This window comes from Montipora foliosa, chromosome 11 (genome assembly GCF_036669935.1).
Source record: "Montipora foliosa isolate CH-2021 chromosome 11, ASM3666993v2, whole genome shotgun sequence".
NCBI classification, from domain to species: domain Eukaryota; kingdom Metazoa; phylum Cnidaria; class Anthozoa; order Scleractinia; family Acroporidae; genus Montipora; species Montipora foliosa.
This window is the reverse complement of record NC_090879.1, coordinates 3,860,090-3,884,229: the sequence shown is the minus strand read 5'-3', so window position 1 is coordinate 3,884,229 and position 24,140 is coordinate 3,860,090. Positions and strand designations below refer to the sequence as shown.

The window sequence follows — 24,140 nt, the reverse complement described above, 5'->3', positions numbered from 1 at the left end:
GTCTAATAACTTATTTACAAGGGGCGACAGACTCAGGTCTGATATCATTATGAGTGGACAAGAAATGAGACATTAGAATTCTAGTCCATTCACAAATATTATCTTAATGCAAAATGCACTGACATAATTATTATTATTATTATTATTATCATTTATCTACATTTCCTATCTACAAAATCGTCTACATCTAATACAATCCAATTTTTGCAATTGATTTGAATTGGTGATTTGTTTTATAAAACTAATCACTGTATCAATGGCTGGGGGTATTTGTGCTTGTTTTTAAAACAGTTAAACATTTTAGCATTGGGGTGTTCTATGATGAATAGTGTATTATGTGAGGTTGCATTTTGAATAAAATTACTACTTTACCAGATGAAGAGATTTCCAATCCTGGACTTGAAATAATATATTACTTTACAATACTGGAGAAGGGTTATTGAATTTGTAAACAGTTTTTTATACTTTCATTAACATACATGGTGATATATTGATCACAATACCTTTATGTTAGGGCTAATAACATTATATTCTGCATAATTATTATCAGTAGTAGTAGTAGTAGTAATGACAAATGTATTAGCATTGTTAAAGAACAAAATAAAATAGTAGAAGAGTAGAAAAAATATGTTGTCAAATATGACACATTTATAAATAAGAAATGCAAGGCTTTTAGCATAGGATACAGGTGCTATGTGAAACACGAAAATTGCAAAAATGGAACGAGAAAAGAATATTCAATTATTGCATATACAAATTCATAATGAATGCATATGCACGGCTCTTAACAATAATATAAACCTTTTTCCAAAATGGCCACCATCTAGATATTGTTTTGTTTTTATCCAAATTAGACCTTGATGCCTCGTTTAAGGCAGAATATTCTTTTGAATTTTAAGCTTAAGAACGAGGCATCATAAAAACAATGAAACATTTAAATGGCGGCCATTTTGGAAAAAGGTGTATTAGTCTTCATTATTATTAGCCAGGTAAGGTCTTTGTGTATAAATACATACAAATAATAATAATGTTATGGTTGCACTTGATAAGCTGATAGTGCAAAATAATGCATCACATATTTGGCAGGGCAAAATTTCACTCACCATAATTCTGACAGTTCTAATATTTACCACCGACTTGTTGCTGTTAATGATTCTTGTGAGAGCAGAATAATAGTTAATGAACTGCTGGCTCGAGGGGTCACACATACAAATAGGAAATGTATGGCACATCTTGTCCAGGAGATGACAGTGAAAATAATGACAAACAGTACCTCTGAACACCTGCTTTACCAGCAAAGTTTGGCAAACCTTTTTTCAACACGTCGAGTGAGACAAGAAATCCATAAGTGGTACAAAAGACACTCAAGGAGTAGGATCCTACTGTAAAATATTCTAACTGTACACAGGCCGGATTTGCCCATGGGTGTTTTTTGCATTACCTCATTCCATCTCTCAGGTCCCTTTTGGTTGTCCACCAGCATTAGCACATGTTTGTCTCTACAGAACTGATTGGTTGGCAACCAACTACAAGATGACAAGCACCATGACCCATGCAAAAACAATTAAAATCATTTAAGAACTGAATTTTTTTACTATCACAATCTACCATCAATAACCACACACAACAGACAAGAGAGATGACCAAGAATAAGTCAGCATTAGCAACACATACTGCTTGCATAACAACCAGGCATGCATCCAGGGAAAAAACACTTGACAAATTCCTACAACCTTTATGCAGCTCATCCTCTGCCACCAAATGAAGAAAGAAAAATTTGCAAGTTTTGAGGCTGTGGATGCTAATGAAAAACGCCACCATGTGGGCTGTTAAATGATGTTAAAACTCTCAAATGTGTACGGGCAAATGGAAGCCAGTGAGAAATAACCTTCCTTTCATAGAGAGAAACTTTCTTTCAGGGTGAACACTTTTTGTCAGAATGTCAAAACAATTGCTGGTACAGCTATCTAACTTTGAAAGAAAATGTCTGAAAGGCGCAAAAAGCACTATAATCTTTGAAGTATATGCATGTATCTATACACAAAACCCTTTAAAAGATTCTAAACCCCTTATGTCAAGGTGGAATTTAATTCTCCATTGAATACAAAGACAAATTTGAGCACATAAATTAAATTTATAATAATAGACTACCATATTCCTTGGAGTAATTCTAATTTGTTTCATCAAATTATTACGTTTTGATTCTTGGAAATCTGGAATAGGCAATTCTCATTCCCTACCCTCACATAACCCTGTGCAACAGAAAAATGCAGCAAAAGCTAGCCACCCTCTCAGAGAGGGGTGAAAATTGTACATTTTATGAACATCTGGCTAAAAAATAAAGTTTAATAATTAACACCTCCTTGTGCAGTGAGCTTGGCTCTGGCAATAATTTAAGAAGGCTGGTTATCCAAAAGAACAGATAATGTGTCGTGAAGTTGACACAGCATGTACAAGTGAACTGGCAAACAAGAACGTCTGTCACGTGAAACAGGATCCACAGTGAGCCAGGATAGTGCATCATAAGTTTGGAGTATCGACCTGAAAGTAAAATATAGTCAATGTAGTAATTTATCAAAATTATTTGTAACAAAAAGTAACAACAAATCGAGTGGGGGAATGCTGCTTCTCTTTTACAACAACACGTAGAGTCAGTAAATGCTATTTAATAACCAACCTTAGCACAAGACAGTGTGACTTTGTGGCAAGCACATGCCAGGCAGTGCAAACTCCTTTTGATCCCTCCATGAGGTCTGGATTATGAATATGTAGAGCAGCCTTCAACAAACAAACAAGCAATCATGCATTAGTGGATTAGTAATAAAATTATCAGGTAAAGAAAATAATTGTCGCCAAGTTTAATTTAAATAGATTGAGTTCAACCTTAAGATTTCACACAGGTATCACCTGTGGATGCTCAATACTTGGAATTTTTCTGGTTATTTCAGATGACCTCACGCCTGCCTGATCGGTATGTTAAGAACTCCCTGAATACATAAACCAGTCTATTATGCAGCCCTCTGGGTTGAAAACCAAGAATATCAAGAAAAGCAATTCTTACTTTGAGAATGACAGGATCACTGGTCTCTGAATGAGATGAACTTGCCCAGAATGTTGCTGGCATCTTTCCCGTGTGTACAGTTGAAATTATGTAGCCCTGTGCTTGTGGAACAGAAAGATTGTCTTCTCCAGTTGTGCTGTCAAATTCTAAACTTGTCCCATTTCCTAATGATGGGGATGGTGTCGAGTGTAAAGGCTGAAATGGTGAAATCCTTGGAATTGGCTGAAACTGTGACGACGGAGACATCCCTGGTGATGCAGAAAACTTTGCAGGGCGGGTCAGAGGTGATGCTCCCTGCATGGATGATGCATCCAGTGGTGAAGGCAACATGCAACTTGTTGGTGAAAGTGGTGATGTGTTTAGCAAGGGAAACAAATGCCTAAGAGGATCTTGGTCATTTTCATCATCATCCACTCCTGCCAGTAAAATGTCTGTATCTGTGACGACTGTCTCAGTTGTAGTATCTGGAGGCTCATGTGATTTCATATTGGAGAGCTTGCCCATGGAACATTTTAATGAAGCCACAGGCATCACAGCAATGTAGGTTCTTGAAACATCAGCCCTGGGAACACCACGAACAGACACACCAGAGCTGCTTCCTTCAAACAAAGGATTGACCTTTGGCAAAGCTGAAAGTAAGATCATTTGGAAATTTAATTTTAGAATTATAGAAAATAATTATGCTTAAAGCCAAAGGATAGCTGCAAGAGAATTGAAGAATGAAAGATAAAAAATCAAAGGGCTTTTTGCTCTTTTGCTTTCATTCTTTATTAGAAAACTGTCTTGTAAATTCATTAAGTTTTGTAAAGTACATATTATTCCTTTTTCCGATTAAATTTAGAGCTATACATATTACTTATTGCTGAATGATCCACGAACAGCTTCCAGTTAGAAAGTTCAACTGGCACTCAAGCATGTGCATTAGGATCAGCTCCTGAAAATGAACCGGGATAGCTGTGTAGCCAAGGGGAGTAAAAGATACAGTCTTGATGAAGGTTAAAGGCAGCTAAGAAGTTCTACATGCAACAGATTGGGTAAGCAGCACGCAATATGAAGCAACAAACATGGATGAGCTGTAATCACCTCTGGCCATGTACAGCCTTATTGAAGGTTCTGGCTCAAGGGAGGTGAGAGTGGTTCCCAAAACTGTTGGGCGATTTTTCTGCTTCATTGAGAAACAGGTCTTGCATGTCTCCTTAAACATCTGGTCCCCGGCGAGAACTGACGTCTTGCTCAGAATTTCCTTCCAATCTAAAATAAAAAGGAGATAGTGTCTGAGAAGAACCCAGGTCACCAAAATCACAGCTGTCTCGAGTATCTATTATCTATCTTTTTTCAAAATATCAAACTTTATTAATTTCATGGAGAACCTTTAATACCAAATACGATTATAACGATAATAATAAGGAACTTCATTTAGTGCCAGGGAACTAACTGGGGAAACTGTAAATAAAAATTACCGTAACTTAAATCATATCAAATGTTAGTCTTTGTGGAGAGAAAAACCAGAGTACCTGGATAAATTTAAACCTCTTGGAGAAGAGTAAAGAACCAACAAACTCAACCCACATTATAATGCTGAGTCTAGAAATCGACCCTGGGCCACATTGGGGAGTCAGCATGGCTTAGTGATTATCAACCGCACCTTCCACCTCTGTGACCCAGGTTCGGCTCTGGCCTCGGGTCACATGTGGGCTGAGTTTCAGTCTATCTCCATCAAACCCCGAGGGTTTTTCTCCGGCTAATCGGGTTTTCCTCCCTCATCAAAATCGACTCTAGTATCTCTCCCTTTCATTGTATCGAATGAATAACTTTGGTGTTGTTGGGAGGCACGTGATCTCACAACTACGCCAACACTGCTCCAGAAGACATCTAAACACCTATTTTTTTTTTCCTCTAAATGTTTTCCGACATACAGCAAGTGTCTATCTCCTTTGTCCCAACCTTTAAACAACTATGGGCAAACAACACGAACTATTGATGCTTCCTAACCTTTTAACTCCTCTAGGCCAATCCTTCCCAGTTTACATATCACCAGTCTCCAGGGAACCAGTGAAGTGGCCATGACACCTTGACAAAATTCCCAAAGTTTAAAGAGAGCCTTTGTGCGTGCTGCTGTCTTACGTGGTCTGCCATCTGGCCTCAGTGGCGATTCGACCGAGACCACACAAGATTCAAGCAACTCTCCCACACTGTCTGTACAAACTGCAAGGAGGTAATTATCATCATGGGACAGACAGTAGCCACAATACAAAACTGAAGCATTTTGAGTCAATGCCTGCAAACTTGAAGATGTTTCATCACCCACATCTGATGGTGCCGATGGGATGGGTTGAAAGAGCACGTATGGTGCTGAATAAACTTTTGCATTTTCCACCTAAAATGAGAAACAAATGTGAAGTTTATTGTCATTCCTCCTCAACAATGATGACTGCCCTTCTAAATTTCAACGAAAAAAACAGCAAAAACCATGCTGACTTGACAACATTACTTGCACCTGCAATTGACTGCAAACAACAACAACAACACTATAATACTAATGAGGTATTATGTCCCTTCCCATATTATGCCCCAACGGGTGGAAAAAACTACTTGCACATGTAAGTATACACTGGTTTTCGGAGGGGTGGGGGGACAAAGGAGCATGGAGAAAAGTCATGAAGAACAGGCAACAATCAAGACAAAATCTTGGGTGTACGATTGCTGGTGGAGTGATCTCAAACCTTTGCTAAACCTCTGGCCAGCAGATACTGAATTTGGGACAATGCTGTTAAACAAAGGGGATGAGTGCTGGTATTTAAGCTCTCTTGCTCTCTCTGCTTGCCTGCTGGATATTTGTAAGACACTTTTGCTGAGCACTGGAATACACTTACGTCCATAATTTACCAAGCTCACCCCTTCTGGTAGGCAATGGGATTGTAAAGAACTACACTTACTGGTCCAGTGTAGTGGAGCCTTGGCTGGGGCTCACAAGGTAGCAATGAATACCTCCTCAGTTGCAGTTACAAATACATGCACTGTAGTTTTACTTCTTTACCAACCTTTCAGGCATCGTCTTGAAAACCCAACCCTTTCTGGAATTGATGAGATCTACTTTTAAAACACTGGTTCTAATATAGATTCTACTTAAAGAAACTTGCCTCTCTCTGTCGAAACAATGCTTCATGCCTAGCAGCAGGTCCAAAACCTGTCAGGGACTTAGCATTGATATTCAGCTGTAGACTCTTGCGGCAGCGTGAGAATACTGAGAAAGCTAAGCACTTGAGCTGTGTCACAAAGGACAAAGCTGCATCACGACTACCAATAAGTGTGTCTACCTGAAGAATTTGCTGGATTGGAACTATCTAAAACATCAAAGAAGCATAGCAAATTTAGTTCTTCAAGGCCCAAGGGCCCCCAACGGACGAGTAAAATCTATAGCGGCCACTGGGAGTTAAAGGGTTAAAACAACATAGCATTTACAGCAATAAACAAGAATAATGTACAGCTGTAGTACAACTAACAGGTGACCAGCATCAAACACCTCACACGATATGACTTGTATGATCTGACAACACAGTGTTCCATCCAGTATTATGACAACTACTGGTACGTAGAATACGTAGAATATCTATGATGGTATCTAGATACTGATTATTCAAGTCCCAAATGATCGATGACAAGTTTGCTTGACGCTTTTCTTTCTTCATCAAACTTGCATAAGAATAACTTGAAGAAAATGTGGGAACAAATTAGTAAGGTCCAGACCGGAAAAAGGTTTCCCTTTTCAAAAGGGCTACGATGCATGCCACTGTCTGGGTAAGCAAGTCGTTCAGTATTCATCTTCTCCAGTCCTCTCCATAATTGAAAATAGGTCCCCAGAGCACACGTACAGATTAAACTTTACATCTTCAAACATTTGACAACTACAAACTTAATGGGCCTATTAAGATTTTACATCCGTTCTCCCCACCAATACCACGGAGACCTACAGGAAAACTGCAGTGAATCTTCATGTTGATTACAAGAAGGCTGCTAATACCTGAAAAATGACATTCTTTTTGCCCTCAGTGATATCACGGGATATTTCCGCAATGCAGCGTAGGAGGCCAACATAGGACGGAAAATTGTCTTCTCTTGAGTTGCTACTGAATGGATTGACAATGTACACAACAACAGTGGGTGGTTCGTCACTGCTCCGCTCACTGTCGTCTTCTCCAAAAGGTGATGGGGCTTGCTCTGAACCTGGGGTTCCAGTGCTAAGATTACAAAAGGAAAAATAATAATCAGGCTAATGTCATATTTTATGTCCAGGACATGACTGCGGTAATACTTTGAGCAAGCTAACTCCTGAGTGTTTATTGCATTGACCGCTGGTTAGATATACTGCTGCAAGAGCTCAAGAGCTACTACTCTAGAACTTAGCAACAGCTTCTGAGGAGGTCTTGCAACTTCCTGGCTCTCAAAATCAATAAAATAATACGAACATTTCAATAACTTGTGATCCCCAAGATAAAAACCTGGATAAAGCATTTTTTAAATACCTGTTTCCACTAGTGTCACTTCCAATCTTGGATGGAACTTTGTCCTCTGATTTTTCTGCTTTTTCTGATTCAATCAGTAGTTTGTCAAGGTTGAGTGACGCCAAATATGGTCCTACCAAGGAAATAAAACAAGTTGGGCTTTATTACATTTTTTAACAAGTATGGGAAATAGCACAGTTTCTGGGGGTATTTCGGATAAATGCCGCAAGTGAAATTTCAAAATTCACTAAAATATCACAAGCCGCAAAGCAGCTAGTGATATTTGGTGGGTATTGAAATATCATGAGCCGGTATTTATCCCAAATACCCTGCATAAACCATGCTATCTTTGTTTATACTACAGGCTGAGAAATTTCTCACCTCGTAGTAACTCATGTAAATTTATTTAGTCATGTGCAAATGATTGGCTTTACAACAACATGTGAGTAAACGTGTGATCGCTCAACTATCACCCAAACAATTTTCAACTGATTTTACACTGCACTTCAATGTCCATAAATTTTAGTTTCAAAGAGTAAAAGTTCTCAACAGTCTCAACAATCTAAGACAGTCAAAAAATGACTTTTTTTAAACATGTCTTGCAAACATACCGTAAAAGTTCATGTATAAGCCGCACCCCCAATTTGGAAGCACGAATTTCGAAAAAAAAAATGGAGACAACAAACTTTGGAGTTCCAATGAAGTTCTGTTAGTAACCAAACAAGGACAAACAACTACGGTTTCAAAACACTGACACGGTGGTTGTTACGAGCTTTCATATCAATTAAGGAGGCTCGAAATAGTTTCTCCTTTTTTCAAACAAATTCTGTTTTTAGATACAGTTTGGGTAATCATATCAAGACAAAATTTGGCCAGGGTATTAAGTACCCATCATAGATTTCCTCCAGAATAACGTTACCATGGCAACGATATAAGACAGTTCCTTGAGCCTTAAAATCAACATATACCGGTATGTCTTTTTTGAAAAAAACGTGACGGTGAAATCTTCCCATTCAGCGTTACCAGATGATGTTAGAAATAATTTCTAAAATATTTAAAATTCAACAAAATGTGTCGCTAATTTCTTTTTTCACCTACAGAATTTTTTAAAATTTGAAAGACAAACGTTTTAAATTAATCTAAGCTAATATGCAAAAAATGAAAAAAATTCACCGTCCGGAAGAAGAGATATAAGCGAGTAAAGTTGCAAAATCAGGAAAAATGGGGGGGGGGGAATGGTTACAAGATCGGCATTTACGCATGCGTCACCAGCTCATTCGAGTGCACGCCCGAGTAAAGCTACAGGCCAACAGAAACGGATTTAAGTGACCATGACACCGTTTTTTACAATTTGTGTTGTTGTCTTTATTTGTACGTTCATGATCAGTTAACAAAACACCTCTGACTTTTGACTTCCATCTCTTAACATAAACAAGGTATCCTTGTATTTCACTGCCTATTTCGTGCGTTGTTGTATTCTCCCCACCCTACCCCATGTTTTAATCCTCTTTTGGTGGATTAAATTTGTGTCCAATATCGATAAATTAAAACACAGAATTCAAGCTTCAATGACCCAATTCAAGGGACGTGTGACAAATAATCGATGCATACAACACTTTGTATTTGATTTCAATATCAACTTTAATTATGCTTTGTTTTCATTTCTTCAACTACCGATGCTTTTTTTCACCAAACCAATTGCTAAACTGGGGGTGCGGCCTATGTACATTATAATAATCTCTACACAGTCAAATGCAATAAGAAGCCACGTTCAGTAATCTTTAAAGATGTCATTAATGGGACTTTGTCTTCTTTATATAATCTGCAAGTCAGCAGGGCATTGGGTAAAGATCATAGAGGACATTAAAATAACTGAAGGAAATCAGATGTATGACCAATCCTCTCACTTACCAAGATGATGTTTAAATGCTTGGGCATAGAGCTTAAGCTTTGCACCATCCGGGGAGCCAGCTACAACACAAAAATACAAATCCATGTAATTTCCTTTTTTGGGACCACCAGTAGCCTCATTAAACAATACAATACATACTTAATTGACCGCTCCCCATAGGGGCTTTTCAGGGCCAATGAAACAATCAACGAAACAACAGAACACAACAACAACAACAACTGTTAAGAATCCCAACTGGCCGGAGGTAAACCAGTCGGCTATTTACAAGTGCAGCTGGGAAGTTGAACCAGGGACTACCAGAAACAAATTCAACGAGTGGTCAGAGTGGGTCTTGAACCCGGGATCTCCAGATCTCAAGGCAAGTGCCCTAACCACTGGGCCACACTGCCTCCTTATTTCCTCCTCCTCATTATTTTATGATAGTACAGAAATACCTCTCTTTAAAAAGTATGAAAGAAATAAGATTAAGTATTTTCAAAAGTGGTTGCCACAAATCTTTTGACAAGTGGCCAAAGAATTTAAGGACAAAATACATGTAGATGTCATTTTAATGAAACAAAGAGCGAAGAGAAATCAAACCAACCTTGATTTGTAAACCAATCATCCACGGGTTCCTTAGCAAGCTTCAATGACTTCTGCCCAATTCTGAGAATTCCATCTCTAAGCACCTTGGTGATAGCAGCATGCTGGCCCAGACGACATGTCTAAAATATGAAGAAGCAAAAAAACAATATGACTAATGAACTTATATCTCAGATTTAGAACCCATGTGGACATTGATTTACAAAAAGCACAGGCAAACTTTTTCCCAAGTATGTGTGCCCTGCTGATGTTCTTGATAAGAAGACTTATTACTTTCTATTCAAATGTCCCAGGGTTTGAATTGGGTACAAAATTGAGTTAGCCAATTTGGTCTGTTGGATGCAATTTGGACTGTGAAGTAAAAATGTAGTAAGTGGGTTACAGTTGTATTATTCAATCTCAGAGAAGATGTTACATGTATAAAAAAACAACAGGAGGCATTACATTATATGTATATTTACCTGGCCATTAATATTCTTATCCTAGTCAGATACATATCAGTTCAGACACATTATGTCTGTCGTGTCATTATTTTTGTGTACTTATGTAAAGATGGCACATAATTATGTCTAGGGCACACATCATTGTCTGGGATGAAGTTGAGCAAGCATTTTCAAAGACAAACACAAGACACATCCAACTAGAACAACTTCTTCTAATGATCTCAGACAAATTACACATACAGCTGTATCTGGTATAAAACTGCCATGATCCTCTGTACATGTACATGTACTTAATAACCCAAAACTCAAAATATTAATAATATTCTTTATGGCTTTCTAGAAAACACTTATTAATAAGTGCTTGCTGATTGGCATTTTACCGGGTTTAGTCACCATAATACAAGAAACAACATAATAATAAATTATGCAGAGGCCATGCAAGAACATACCTCATATACTGCACTGAACTCTTTGAAGAACATCTTCACATTGCTCAAAACCAGATCATTTTCAGGTGCTACCACAATGTATGCCACGTCACGCTGACAAGAGTAAGGCTCAAGCAAAAGCTTTTCCTGAAAGTAAAGAAAAACAAAACAAAGAAAACCCTTTGCATTAAAAACTTAGACTTCCAATGAGAAAAATCACTCCAAGGGTGTCCCTTGGGAAGTGTCCCAGGGGTACCCTAAAAAAAGGCATATTAACAACTGCATTGCTTAATTGAGGTTGGGTGTCTAGGATATGTCCAGGGGCTTCCACTGGAGGCCAGCTAGCCAGCCACTTGACCAAGTAACATAACATAACATAACATTTTATTCAGGACGTTACAACACAAATATAAAAGCATCCTGAAAAGGGAAATCGTGAGGTTAACCCTGTATAAAAACAATTTCCCTAACTAAAACTTACAAAAATTATATAGATAAGATTTAATAGCTAGTGATTCAATAAAATTTCAATAAATATTCAAATAAATTTTAAGTCTAGTCTTAAAAACAGACAAAGACTCGGCATGTACAATGTATCCTGGGGGGTGGGGGGGCAAAAGCCTAACTGTACAAGCACAGTATAGAGTGGCTGGCAAAATGTCCAATGAATTGCCATGTTCTTAAGCGACTGCACAAGCATGCGAATGTGCCAAATACCGCTCACAGCTCTCTGATGATCAACCGGCCCAGACCACTATAGCCCTTTGTTGTCTACTTTGTCAAATACATTTAACTGCATTAATAAGCTACAAACCAAGTTTGAGACCTCAAAAATTCTTGCCTGCCAACATTCCATTGAGAACAATAAATAATAATAATTTTGACTTTCTGGGGTTGCATGATGTACATGTAGGATCTAAACTAACAAACAGTCATGTTTTCATTGTTGGCACATGATTTGATTGACAGCTCTTTCACTTGCCATGCCTTAATTAATATAATCTTGTATCCTTATGTTCTTTGCATACCTAAGGTCTACTTACCACACCAGTATGAACCCACCTGTTGTAGCCTACATGAATGTGCATGGGCTAAAAGTTAAGTGTGGCCAGAAGTCAACTCCTGCAACCCAGCTTCCAAAAGACAGTGATGTGAAAGTGGGCAAAGAGATCCAAAGAAGGGTAATTGTAACAAATTCAATCCAAACAAATGCATCGGCCAACACATGGGTCAACAAAAGACCAACAGTAGACCAACTGTCAGCCAATGCATCTGGTGAGTCAGTGGCGTGTTTGTGATCACTTTTCTTACATAACTTTTTCACCAAGGTAAAAAATAGAGCATGCTTGTATTGGTTTTAATTGGTTGTTCAGTTTTAGATAGAAAGTGGGTTTCAGGAGTGTTGGAAGTCTTTTTGGTAGACTTCAGTTATTTCATGAACACTTTTGACAAGATGTATTGCACATCTCACCTAGGATCTTACTGTATTATTTTGTAACTGTTTTCATGTTTTTAATTCTTGGGCGATCCATTGACTGTTGCATTGGTTGTATGTTGGTAATACTCTCCTTGTTGGCTGACACATCAATTGCATGTCTGCAATGTGTTGACCAATGGGTTGGTTGGATCAGATTCGTTACCATAATCCAAAGGGGCATGCTTCACAAACCAAGCCATCATTTAGTTTCCACCAACAGGAGTCAACCTGGCCATGGTGATGGCAATGTCACTGACAATAGTCACAATGTTATTTAAGATGATAACCCTTTTAAAAAGACAACTGTCCAGACAAGGGGGACAACCACAATGGGGCAGACAATATGCAACAAATGCATGAAACTAAACGTAGGCAAAGACTTACCCAAAACTGCAAGGCAATTGGAGAAAGAGACATCCAGTCTCCACCATATCCCACAGTCACAGATGGAATCGGCTGGGCATGAGGCGTCTCCTCATTACCTAAAACGAGGAACAAAGAATTGTATCATTCTCCTTGTTATTGAGCCCAAGCTAAAACTAATGCACATTATTGGAAGAATGAAACCTTTTAATGAAGTTTCAAAAACTTGCAAGGTAAAAAGAAGAGATCCCACTCACTAATCATCCTCAAAAATAAATTAATACCTTTTGTCGCTAAATGGTGAAGTTGCTTCCAAGACAAGGGACCCTGAACCACTGTGCCATTTGGCTGTTCCCAGGTTTTTCTACTTGTTGACTTCTGCAGAGCATCCTGCATCACCTGACGAAGACAGCTGAGGGCATTAACTGCCACAGGTTGAGGAACACTCTGCAGGTACCCACTTTCTGCTGCACCTTTAATGAAAATTTACATCAACTGATCAAGGTACAGCGTAACACTATTTTTTTAAGGAACGTGTGGTAAACTATAAATTGTACTAGTGAAACAAGTTTGATAGGAGAGAAGGGTTTGAGGGTTGTCAGATGCATGCAGACATACATGTGATGACATTATTATTTTGAGTCAAGATCCTGTAGGCCACATCTCAAAATACCATACTACATATTATACTCATTGTTTTCCCTCCAAGGTTTTGCATAAGCAGTGTTTCCAGTTTCTTTTGGGAATCCAGCATTTACAATTTGCAACTGCCTTTACTCATTTCCGGCTGTCAAGGCTGCTTTCAGAGCTCTGATTTTTGGCTCGGCCTCGCTTGCATTTTTACCTTTAAACAGCTGACCACACAGGCTTAATACACTTTGAAAACACATGTTAGAATGCAGCCTTCGCTTTTAATGAAGAATTAAAAGAAACATCCTGTTTTTCAACAAGTTTACATTGTAGATTGTAAATATCTTTTGTTTTAAGTTGATAACTAAGTGAAAGCCAAGCCCTCTTGTTATAGTAATCCACTATCCATTCTGCCAGGAAGAGAGATTAACTTACCTTTATGTTGTAATAATCCACTGGAACCATGCTGCTTCATGATCCCATGGTGACACTTGTACATCAACTGATATTTCAAGTTAGAACAAGAAAATGGTGATGAACACTGACTTGCAATTTCTTCCAGCAAACAAAAAGGTATTTGAGATGAAATAACTGTTGTAGCAGTTGATGATCTCCTTCTGTTCACAGCAATCGACATTGTTGTTTCCTTCTTTATGTCCACCACAGATTTGATGCCTGCTTCCTTTTTGACAAATGGTTTTGCACTTTCATCCGAGATTGCATAAACGTCATCTGGAAAAAGCCCTGTACCCACAGAAAACTTCATCCCTTCCAGTGGGCCAAATCCACACACACATCTATCAAGTTCTCTGCTTTTTGCTGCAGCTCCTTTTGTTTGAACACTTTCCAGGGGTTGTGAACACAAACACAGACTTACATTGTCATAACCCTTGTCACTAAAGTAGTTCATGTTGGAATCTGAGAGTATCAAAACCTTAGATAACGAACTGACTTCTGGAAGAGGTGTCGGAAACAAAGGTTTTGCAACAAAGTTGCTTCCCGGAAAAGGTTTGGGAAATTGCACCGGCAACGAGAATGATGACACTGATGATGCCGGTGAAGCCGGAGACATAGCCACTGATGTCAAATGTTTAACATCGTTGCTTAAGCCAGCTGGATGAGGGTAACCGTAACCTACTGCCGGTGATGGGGTGGCTGCACCAAGGTCACAGCTGAGGACATCTGGGACACTGAAAGAAAGAACAATGAAAGTAGTCAAGACTTCTCTCTTGGACCTGTAATAACACAAAGAAAAACATTTGCGAAAAACAACGTACCACAACCGTTATGTTACTACCATGCACGGGTTCCTATAAAATTTGAAGTTGGCAGCTGGTTTGAGCAGAGTAACTGACTGTTGCTATCATCAAAATGAATTTGATTTGGGGGGTGAGGGGGAGCTCTTAACTACCAAATTGTTGCTATGGACCCCTTCAAATAGTCATATCTCAAGTCGCTTTAACTCTACAGTTATCCTTTTTTGCCATGTGTTCTATTTAACATTCCTTTGTATGGTTTGACTCACAACCATGTTTGGTAAATCACGATCAAAACAGAAATTGCTTAAAACTCAGAGACTTACATGTAACTGTGTTTTTAACAAATTCTTAATGTACCAATGTGAGAACATTCTAACTCAAAATCTGTAGGACGGATTTTAAAACAAATTATTTCTCCAAACAATTGTCATAAGGCCCTTCTTTGATACACTTTTCAAAGTATTAGTTCCATTTTTTGCCCAAATAGAAATTCCATGCTACAATGACGGTCTCAACAGTTCCCATCCAGTGAAAAACCACATCTTTCTTTCATTTCCTGGGAGCTTTTACCTGTTTTTCACTGAAATGCACAGCAGAGGCCTGGGATTAGCTAGTTGTACATGCACATTCTGATCAAAGAGATGTCAGATTTCCATTAGAAGGTACTTCATAGAACCATCCATGCAACCTTTTTGTAGGGCTCTTTGACTAAAAAGCTTCCTTAGCAACCAATGTCTTTCTGTAGTTAAGTGCCTGACCCCCCTTACTCTCAGTAATTCAGTAAATTAATTCTGCAATTTGCATAATTATGTGGAATCTCATCTTCAACCGTCAACAACCAAAATTAATTCATCAAACTTCAGACACCACGCCAAGACTTGACCGAATCCATGGATGCCAAATTCAATTGATGCATGATGAAATTATAACCTACCAATCACCATCAGATTCTTTGGTCCCCACAGTACATTTGTACATTCAAACTTAATGCCGATGGAAAGCAATTGCCATGACATACATTATACAGTGAGTGTACATAGTCAGGACATAGAGGGAAAAAAGACCTGTGCTCCAATCGTTATCTTCAGCAAAAAGAATTAATGCCAAATAGCCTGGTCATGCAGTGTCATTTCCAAGACTTCTTGACAGTCTACCCTAGGCTGCTAATGATTCAACTCCGACTGCCATACAGTGGACATAAGAAGACTGCATTCACTCATTGACTCCTGTGAGTTAGGCCTCACAGATTTTATTGTCTAATGCCAGACGACTTTACTCGTCAAATGGGGGCATCCTGGAGGCACCAGAGGAGTGAATGGGTTAACCGGTCAAAAACTACATGTATGTCCCCTCCTTTCAACCACTAGGGAGCTTTAGCAAAGACGACGGGTACGGCTACGGCAACGCCACAAAGCAAGAATATTATTGGTTGAAAAAGGAAAAATACTTGTGCTGCACGTGCAACATGAATTTCCGTCCATTTCTTTGCCGTACTCCACAAAACAACAACGTGAAATCACCAAATTTTAGGTTTTGACGACAACGCGAGCATATGATAATGAAAAAGTCATTTTCAGTTTTGACTTTAAAACCATTCGTACCCATCCAGTTACAGGATAGTTCACCTGTATTGTACAATGTGAACAAGACGGATTTATCGTGAAATACTTGCGACAGCGCTAAGTTATATTTTGGACTGACGTTTTCGTTGCGGTAGCCGTCGTCTTTGCTAAAACTCCCTACTGACTCCTGGGAGTGAAACTTAACAGATTTTACTCTAATGCCAGACAAACACTCACAGCAGAATGGCCATAGTATAGACTAGTAATGTTTAGGTAGAGGACACAATCCCAAAACGAGTAAATTAAGAACGAGAAGACCAAGGTAAAAAAGATCTCAAAGACCTTGCAGCGATGGGCCCATTATTCAAAGTACTGTGAGATGAGTACTACAGATGAAATTAAAAAATGTTACCAACCTTTCTAGCTTAGCTATTGATAGGTTCCAGGATTTCTGCGATGCTGGCTGCATGAAAAGCAAAATAAGAGAGATCAATATACAGTAATTTATGAAATTCTTTAACGACTCACTTCCCTAATTCCACTCACCCATCAACTAGTATTCATGCCTAAAGCAACCACGCAAGGAGTAGTCAAAATAATTTATAGCCACACAACATGCAATCCAAATGCAACTGGTCACACTTTGCAATCCAATAATGTTGCCACCACATGACAAGCAATCCAAATAGAACCATACACCATGCAATCAAATTGCAACCACACAACACACGATCAAAATGCAAGCCTGACAGAATGCACTCTACACTCTGCTTTTGTTTTTGTCAGCTGAAGTTTGATATACCTACCTGCCAGGATGGCAAGTACTGCATTACAGAAGAAAAGGCCTTAGAGCTAGGCAACCATTCCACTGCTTCAAATGAATAGGACACTGGGAAGTCTTGATAGTGAGGCACTTCAAACACAGGTCCAAGTTCCTAGCGTAAGAAAAGGTACATGTAGGCGCCATTAACAATATATATATATATATATATATATATATATATATATAATATATATATATATATATATATATATATATATATATATATATATTATATTTTTTTTTTTTTTTTTTTGGGGGGGGGGGGGGGAATAATCTCTTTCAATAATGAGGCATTAGGCAATTTGTTTGACTATACTACACGTATTATTGTGATGTGATCATATTCATCTATCTTGACAAATTTTATAGGACTTCACTAAGTTGTTATTCAACAGCCTGAATCAGTTAATTTTCATGGCACACTGGTATCAAAACTAAGGTCTCAGATTTTGTTTTAGTGTGAAGTCTTGAATTTAATGCGACACGACTGGTCGACTGCCTGATGGGCAGATTGACTGACGGCAAATAATGCACAATGAATAACATCATTGTGATGTAATACGACAGGGTTCAAAATTACGACCAATACAGTCACATCTGCAACTGAATTTTTTCCATTTGCAACTAAAAATAACTGGAGTCACAAAATTAATTTACAACTAGTTTTTACCTTATAGTTTGCTCTTACAAAATAAAAGGGTTAGCAGTTGCTGCTACTTTTGCTAAAACACAGCTTTAGACAGATGTGGGCTCATATATTGTTTTGTTAAACAGCTGTCAACACAATACAGCACAAAAACCCACAATTATGAATACTACACTTTTGCCAGTACATGGATTTTTTTTAAAATTGAGACCTACATGAATTGAAACAATAAAAAAGCACTAACCACTGGACTTAGTTGTTTGTCCTGTTCAATGTCCATTGCACTGTAGCTCATTAAATGATGTGATTCTGGGGAAAGCAATGCATTGTGAACTGCAGTCTTGACACTTCCAGGGCTGATGTAGTCAGTACCAACAGAACACGGTGGAGAGTGTGACACTGGTTCTAAGGATGGAGGTGTAGGAAACATCCGAGCCAAATCTTGTTGCGCTACCACACCAGGATTTGTAATGGTGTGATGAGTATTAATGTTTGTGATAGAATCAAATGTATTAACATGAGACACAAAATCCATTTTCATGGACTTTCCCTGCCCCAACTCATCCTCTTCCTCATCACTATCAAACAACTTATCGAGATCATTAACAGTAACAGCAAGGTCCTGCTCTGTCATAAGATTTGATGACCAAGGAGTTGGTTCATGCTCATCATCCGACGAAGAAAAACTTGGATACAATCCTTTGTCTGTCTTACAATGTTGTGACTTTATTTCTCCTGACCCTTTACTTAATGTCCTTAATGTCCCATTAGCTTCTTGCTGCTTTTTGCGAGAACTTGGGCGGCGGTTTTTGACTCGTGCAGGCTGTTTACTACTAGGATCTTGGGTTTGCACATGCGATGGACTTTCAGCGGTGGCATTGCTGCCTCTACGGTGAAGTTTGCTATTAGTGACCCGTCCCTGTGTTGGCGATTCTATTGGTGGTTGAATCTTTTCAATTTCCTGTTCATCAGGCTGTGGAGTAAATGGATCTGAAAGGGGTGTGGTAGCAGGAGATGGCTGAGAACTGTTTCTTCGCCCCTTGGGCCGCCCCCCTCCAGAGCTATCTGACCTTGACCTTCCTGTTGAAGATTCTCGCCTTCTCTTGGCAGGTGAAAACACACTTTCAAACCCAGCATCAGTAGAGGGTCTTTTGCCACTAGAGGGAGCCAATGAAAACACCCAATAAGTCCAAAATCACTGATGTAAAGTGCTTGTTAAAATCATGCTAAGTATCTACCCCATATGAACCATGTGAGCGTTAGCCCTACTGATGGAAATGGGCCCACACAAGGACAGAGAAAAACTCTGACCAGGGTGGGAATTGAACCACGACCTTCGGGTTAGATCACCGCTGCTCTACCGACTGAGCTACAAGGTCAGACGGGAGCAGGCCGTGGGAACTGAAGATCTTAAAGTCACGGCAATAGGCCTTTTGCAACTAACAATCACATGGTACAAAATCCGCCATGCTGGAGGGCAAGCTCATTATTATTCCCCCACTGGGACATTAAAACAAAGGCAAGTCAAGGTTGACTGGTTCAGATCTCTTTGTTTTAATGTCCCAGTGGGAGAATAATGTGATCGTTAGTTGCAAAAGGCCTATTAACATGTACAAGTACAAGTAAGGATTACGTTTTTGCAAACGTTGGCCGTGTAGCACTTATATTTGAACAGACTTAACTGATTAGAGTGTAATGTGAAGTGCTAAGTATCTACCTTATATGGTGATATTACTATACGCTGTCCCAAGTTAAACTGTGAAACTGAACTGACTGAGTGGGAGGGCCGGACGAGAAAATATTTGGCTCCAGGTCATGGTGCACAGACCTCACTCCACTCACTCTGTGCTCCATGACGGAGGACCAAATATTTTCCTGTCCGGCCCGACCTAAACTCAGTCAATAAGCATTTTATCATAAATTATGGGCTTGTCACACAATTCATGAGCACTCAGAATAGGAAGTTTGGACAAAACAAGTAACAAAAACTTGCACAGAAAATTTATCTACATGTAATATGTTGTTTGCATTTGCTTTTCTGGCTGTAAATAACTTGGATGTTAAAAAGCCACAAAATCCTCTAAAATTGCATTGCACAAAGCAGTACAAATATGTGCTCCTAGCAGGGCCGTGAGGTTTTTTCTGGCCCAGCTGGCGTGAATGTGTACAGCCTTCATACGGGTGTTTTCCCGATAGTTTTAGATGAAAGCATGTATGGGACTGTATGGCCCATGGGATAAAGATATTTATTTATTTATTTATTTATTTATTTATAACCTAATGCAATTTTAGGGGCAGTGTCACAGCAGTGCTGTTCTTTTTGTGTAGTTTTACACATTACTCATCCTTTCTCAATAAGCAACTTAAGGTTAAGCCAGAAATTACTTACAAACAACACACTTCAACCTTTCATGCCCAAAAAAACATACATAATTTACAACTAAAATCAGTAAACTGTGTGCACCCTGAAAAAAACAGGATCGATCACATTTGAATTTTCAACTTGTTCACATGACCATTTGGAGCACCCCGATTTGGAACGTGTCCTTCTTGATGTGAACGAGGCCATGGGAAAATAAACAAACCTGCCACAGCTTGAGATGATTCCACTGTTTGGAAATTATATGAGGTCAATGATGGTTGAGCAGAGGGGGAGATCTTTCAGATGAGTAGCACAATCATGATGTACATTGGGAAAACCAGTATCTTCAACAAACACTTCACGTCATATCTCCGCTCGTAAAAAGTGCTAGCCACTCACATTTTGCAGATATAATTGTTACACATTAGGTAACATTTACTGTATAGATTAGTGGAATCGGTCGCTTAACTTTAGAATAAACGGATTCGGTTGTTCACTTTGGGGACAAAAAATGCACAACAATGTTCTTCAGAAGGCTTGTACTTCATTCATCACAATGTAATCAACAACATTTCACATACACAATGTTGCAACCAGCAAATTAAAAAAATGTGGTTAATTTCTCACCTACAAGAGAGGGGGAAAAGCACAACGGCCTTGAGCGTCACGCTCCTAAAATCTGCTGTTTTTAAAAGTTGCAGCTGTAACCCACAGGTGGTAGGTGGTTAGGTAGAAGTGAATGTGATTTGAGAATGCTCATTTGTGGTAGTTGCTTTGGCAAAAATTTCAACGAAAAATTTCTCAGCACACGAGAAGCAAGAGCATTTTTTCTCAGGCTGGAACAAACTGTCCACCATTACAATTTGCATTAGGACCGAAGCACGGCTTCGTAAAATGTCCTCTGTATCTTGCTTGTCCAAGTTCACATTATGAAACCCAAAGAAAAACAGAATGCTCATCTCATGTACAAATTACATGCCAAAGCTCAGAAAGAACCAAGTCAAATTGTAAAAGAAGGAGACCTTTTTGTGAGTCTGAGACACTTCTTGACTTTCAGAGGTTGACAAAGTGAATTTAGAGTGCAAAAGAACCAAAAGTGCCACTTCAATAGCTTTCCCCTCGCAGATCCGCCACCACCTTTCAAAATGTTCCCTGAGAGCAAATAGTGATAAACAAGCTTTGCTGCCAGGCCTTAACTTGTTTTTATCCAGTTAACCAGTTTTTTCCAGACTTCAGCTGATTTTTTTCCTGTGTTATGCAATCCAATCCACGTGGAAATTTGTGCAGGAATTTCGCAATTGCCAATCAAGCGAAGCGTATTATCAACTCTGAAATGGCGTTGGATTCTGATTGCTAAGTTTGGGGTGCGTCTTATAACCGAATAACTGCGGTATTTTTATTTAGTAATCAAGACGATTTCAAATACAGCAATGTTGCAAATAAATTAAATGAAAACATTTGATATCTCTTCTCGTTTGTTCTTGTCGGTCCTTGTAGAGCATCGACTGCAGGACATTTCAACTTGTCATTTGACAATTCAAAAGTGATCTATCGTTTCTTTCGGGGTGCAAACAGTTAAGTGATTTCGGTAGTAACTTCAAACAAAAAGAGATAAACTTTGAAAAACTGTTAGACCGAACAGTTACTGTTTTCAGAAACCCCAATTTCAATCCACTTTAACCTTCTTCAATTTTGCCCATCCCTGCCTCCTTTTGTATTTGATTTTTTATTCATGTTTTAAGTACATGAAGTGATTTTTATGTTTTTACTTGATTTGGTTGCCACTTCTTGAGTCACTGGATTTTTGGCATAATTTTGCGACACATGCCCTTTAAAGGGTAAAGGAGTACACACTTCAGGAATAACTTACCATTCCCAAACTGAAAGTGGTGGCTCTAATGGCGAAGGTAACAAAACATCTGTTGGTGTTGCAAGATCACTGACTGTCCTGCAGTCTAAAGGGTCTGAAGGGAGCACCGGTACACCAAAAGCACTCTCTTCTGGTAAGTGGTAACAACAGCGTTCCAGCTCATCCCCTTTATCACAGTCTTTTTTGCCTAAAAAATCCACTGTACAAGATTCCTCAGTTTTAACTGAAACATGTTCTTGTCCACTGGCACTGCAGCGAGACCGAGTTCCCAAGCATTCAACTTTCAGAAGTGAGGCAGATGGCTGTGGCACTTTCGCCTCTGACTTAATATTTGTCATGTGAATTTTGTGACAAGGAGCTGAAGAAATACTCTCGAAAGGCGTTGCTGTACCTTGAAGTGAGTATTTCCTTGTATTGTGACCAAGAGCAACATCAGGGTGTCGCTTTTGAGTGATACTTGTCAGTGAATTTGCCGTTGGTAATCCCTTCGTCATGGCACCTACATGGCTTTTGACAGCCTCTGGCCTGTCTTTGTCCACACTAAGCCGATGATGAAACGGCACTAAAGGCTTTTTCTTCTCTCTCTTTAACTTTGCACTGCTTTGCGTTTGCTGTGATGTTTGTTGTTGTTGTTGTTGTTGTTGTTGTTGTTGCTGTGGTGATGGTGTGGGATAACTTGGAGATGGAATTGGTCTTGTTATGCCAAATGATGGCCGGACTTGTGTTGGTGCCTTGGGTCTAAGAAAGGGGCAAACCAAGCAAATTAAATGGAGTTATAATAGTATTGTACTCAAGACTCTTTGTCTTAATGGATGCATCTCATGCATGGGGAACTTAATTACTGAAGGTTACAGGTCTATTGTCGGTAACAATCAGGGTTCACACATTTTTGGTGTCCTAAAATTCAGAGGGTCTACAACACAGGTACATGTAAGTATACATGTCACTGTGCTACAGACAAATAAACAACACCAAACGTGTCTGCTGGCCCAAATCATTCTACTGTTTTTTTTTTTCAGGTCTAGAGGAAACGTTTGGCTTCATTACTGGAGCAAGGACTTCTTGTCTTGACCTGTGGAATGTGAACTGTGTTTTATACCCACCTCCTCAAATTCTAGGATTTCAGGAATATGAATAAGAGTGCTCTTGAAAACCCGTGTACAAATAGACAAGTTCTTGCACTGTTTGGTCCCCTTCAACAAGTATCTGAACATGCAAACTTCCAATATTAACAAACCACTTATTTTTTTCCAAACATACTTCACAAGAGTCCACTTTAAAGTACAGCATTAATTTGTTTGCTGCTACATGTATAACCTTTCAGATCCAGCTCCTTTATTACCTGCTTATGTTACTACTTGATGTACAAGAACAAGAAGTGCGCTTGAAAGGATCTTCAAAGTCCCACTGCCCAACTGACGTCACCTCACTTGAATTTTCAGTCTTGATAAATGAAGTAGGCAGTCTTGACATGGAATTCTGTGAGGTACTTTTACTAGATGTAACATAAAAAAACACTAAACATTCTCTTGTAAGAAAGCAGTCAAGAATGAGTGCGTTCAAAATCAACAATTATTGAACTCACAATGAATATTATTTAGCCAAACAAAACTCAGTAGTTGAGTTAAGAGAAGTTGTAATCCTTATACACCAGGCCTTGGTTGTTCAAAAGGTGGATAGCACTATCCAGCGAATGAACACTAGCAAAACCAATTGATTTCTCCAGTGGATAGCACTTATCCACCCTTCGAACATCTAGGCCCAGACGTACATGAGTAATCTGTAATTCTGATACCCAAATTTTCATCAAAGACAAAGGATACAGGCCTGCTTGACCTCAGATCTAGAAACATAACATCATCTATATACATGTACAGTATGTTTCAACTTCAAGTTTTCAAGAACAAAAAAATTGAAGCAAAGAAATTCCTACAACTGCATGCCTGTAATTATTATCACACTTTCACTTTCATTTGAAATGTCAAATATGATTTGGTGCTCTACGTGTATGTACATACTACATGTATGTACGTGTATGTACGTATGTACGTCTGGGCCTAGTTCTTGTTCCCACTGACCTGTGGGAGTGAGACTCACTACAGGGACATGTACATATATGTAACATATATTTGATTACTCTGTCTAACACCAGACAATAATAATTTTACTCATAAAGTGGGGGCATTCTAGGGTGCCTGATGGCTCAATGGGTTACGTATT

The 24,140-nt window shown here is 38.9% G+C and overlaps 1 protein-coding gene across 2 annotated transcripts in view; it reads right to left on the bottom strand.

Annotated features, from left to right (window-relative positions):
- LOC137976345 (mediator of RNA polymerase II transcription subunit 13-like) overlaps positions 1-24,140 on the bottom strand; it is a 50,240-nt gene that overhangs the window by 182 nt on the left and 25,918 nt on the right. For both annotated transcript variants that reach the window (XM_068823681.1, XM_068823682.1), the window contains exons 8-26: positions 23,263-23,415; positions 21,921-22,658; positions 17,933-18,845; positions 17,026-17,154; positions 16,636-16,682; positions 13,834-14,588; positions 13,053-13,241; positions 12,790-12,887; positions 10,950-11,075; positions 10,059-10,179; positions 9,475-9,534; positions 7,585-7,696; positions 7,083-7,299; positions 6,202-6,405; positions 5,054-5,438; positions 4,145-4,312; positions 3,062-3,690; positions 2,678-2,778; positions 1-2,541 (exon numbers count right to left, since the gene is read on the bottom strand). The exon at positions 1-2,541 is cut by the window's left edge and continues 182 nt beyond it. In XM_068823681.1, coding sequence (XP_068679782.1) covers positions 2,394-2,541; positions 2,678-2,778; positions 3,062-3,690; positions 4,145-4,312; positions 5,054-5,438; positions 6,202-6,405; positions 7,083-7,299; positions 7,585-7,696; positions 9,475-9,534; positions 10,059-10,179; positions 10,950-11,075; positions 12,790-12,887; positions 13,053-13,241; positions 13,834-14,588; positions 16,636-16,682; positions 17,026-17,154; positions 17,933-18,845; positions 21,921-22,658; positions 23,263-23,415 — 5,293 coding nt within the window. In that variant the 3' untranslated portion in view covers positions 1-2,393. The remainder of the gene's footprint in view (positions 2,542-2,677; positions 2,779-3,061; positions 3,691-4,144; positions 4,313-5,053; positions 5,439-6,201; positions 6,406-7,082; positions 7,300-7,584; positions 7,697-9,474; positions 9,535-10,058; positions 10,180-10,949; positions 11,076-12,789; positions 12,888-13,052; positions 13,242-13,833; positions 14,589-16,635; positions 16,683-17,025; positions 17,155-17,932; positions 18,846-21,920; positions 22,659-23,262; positions 23,416-24,140) is intronic.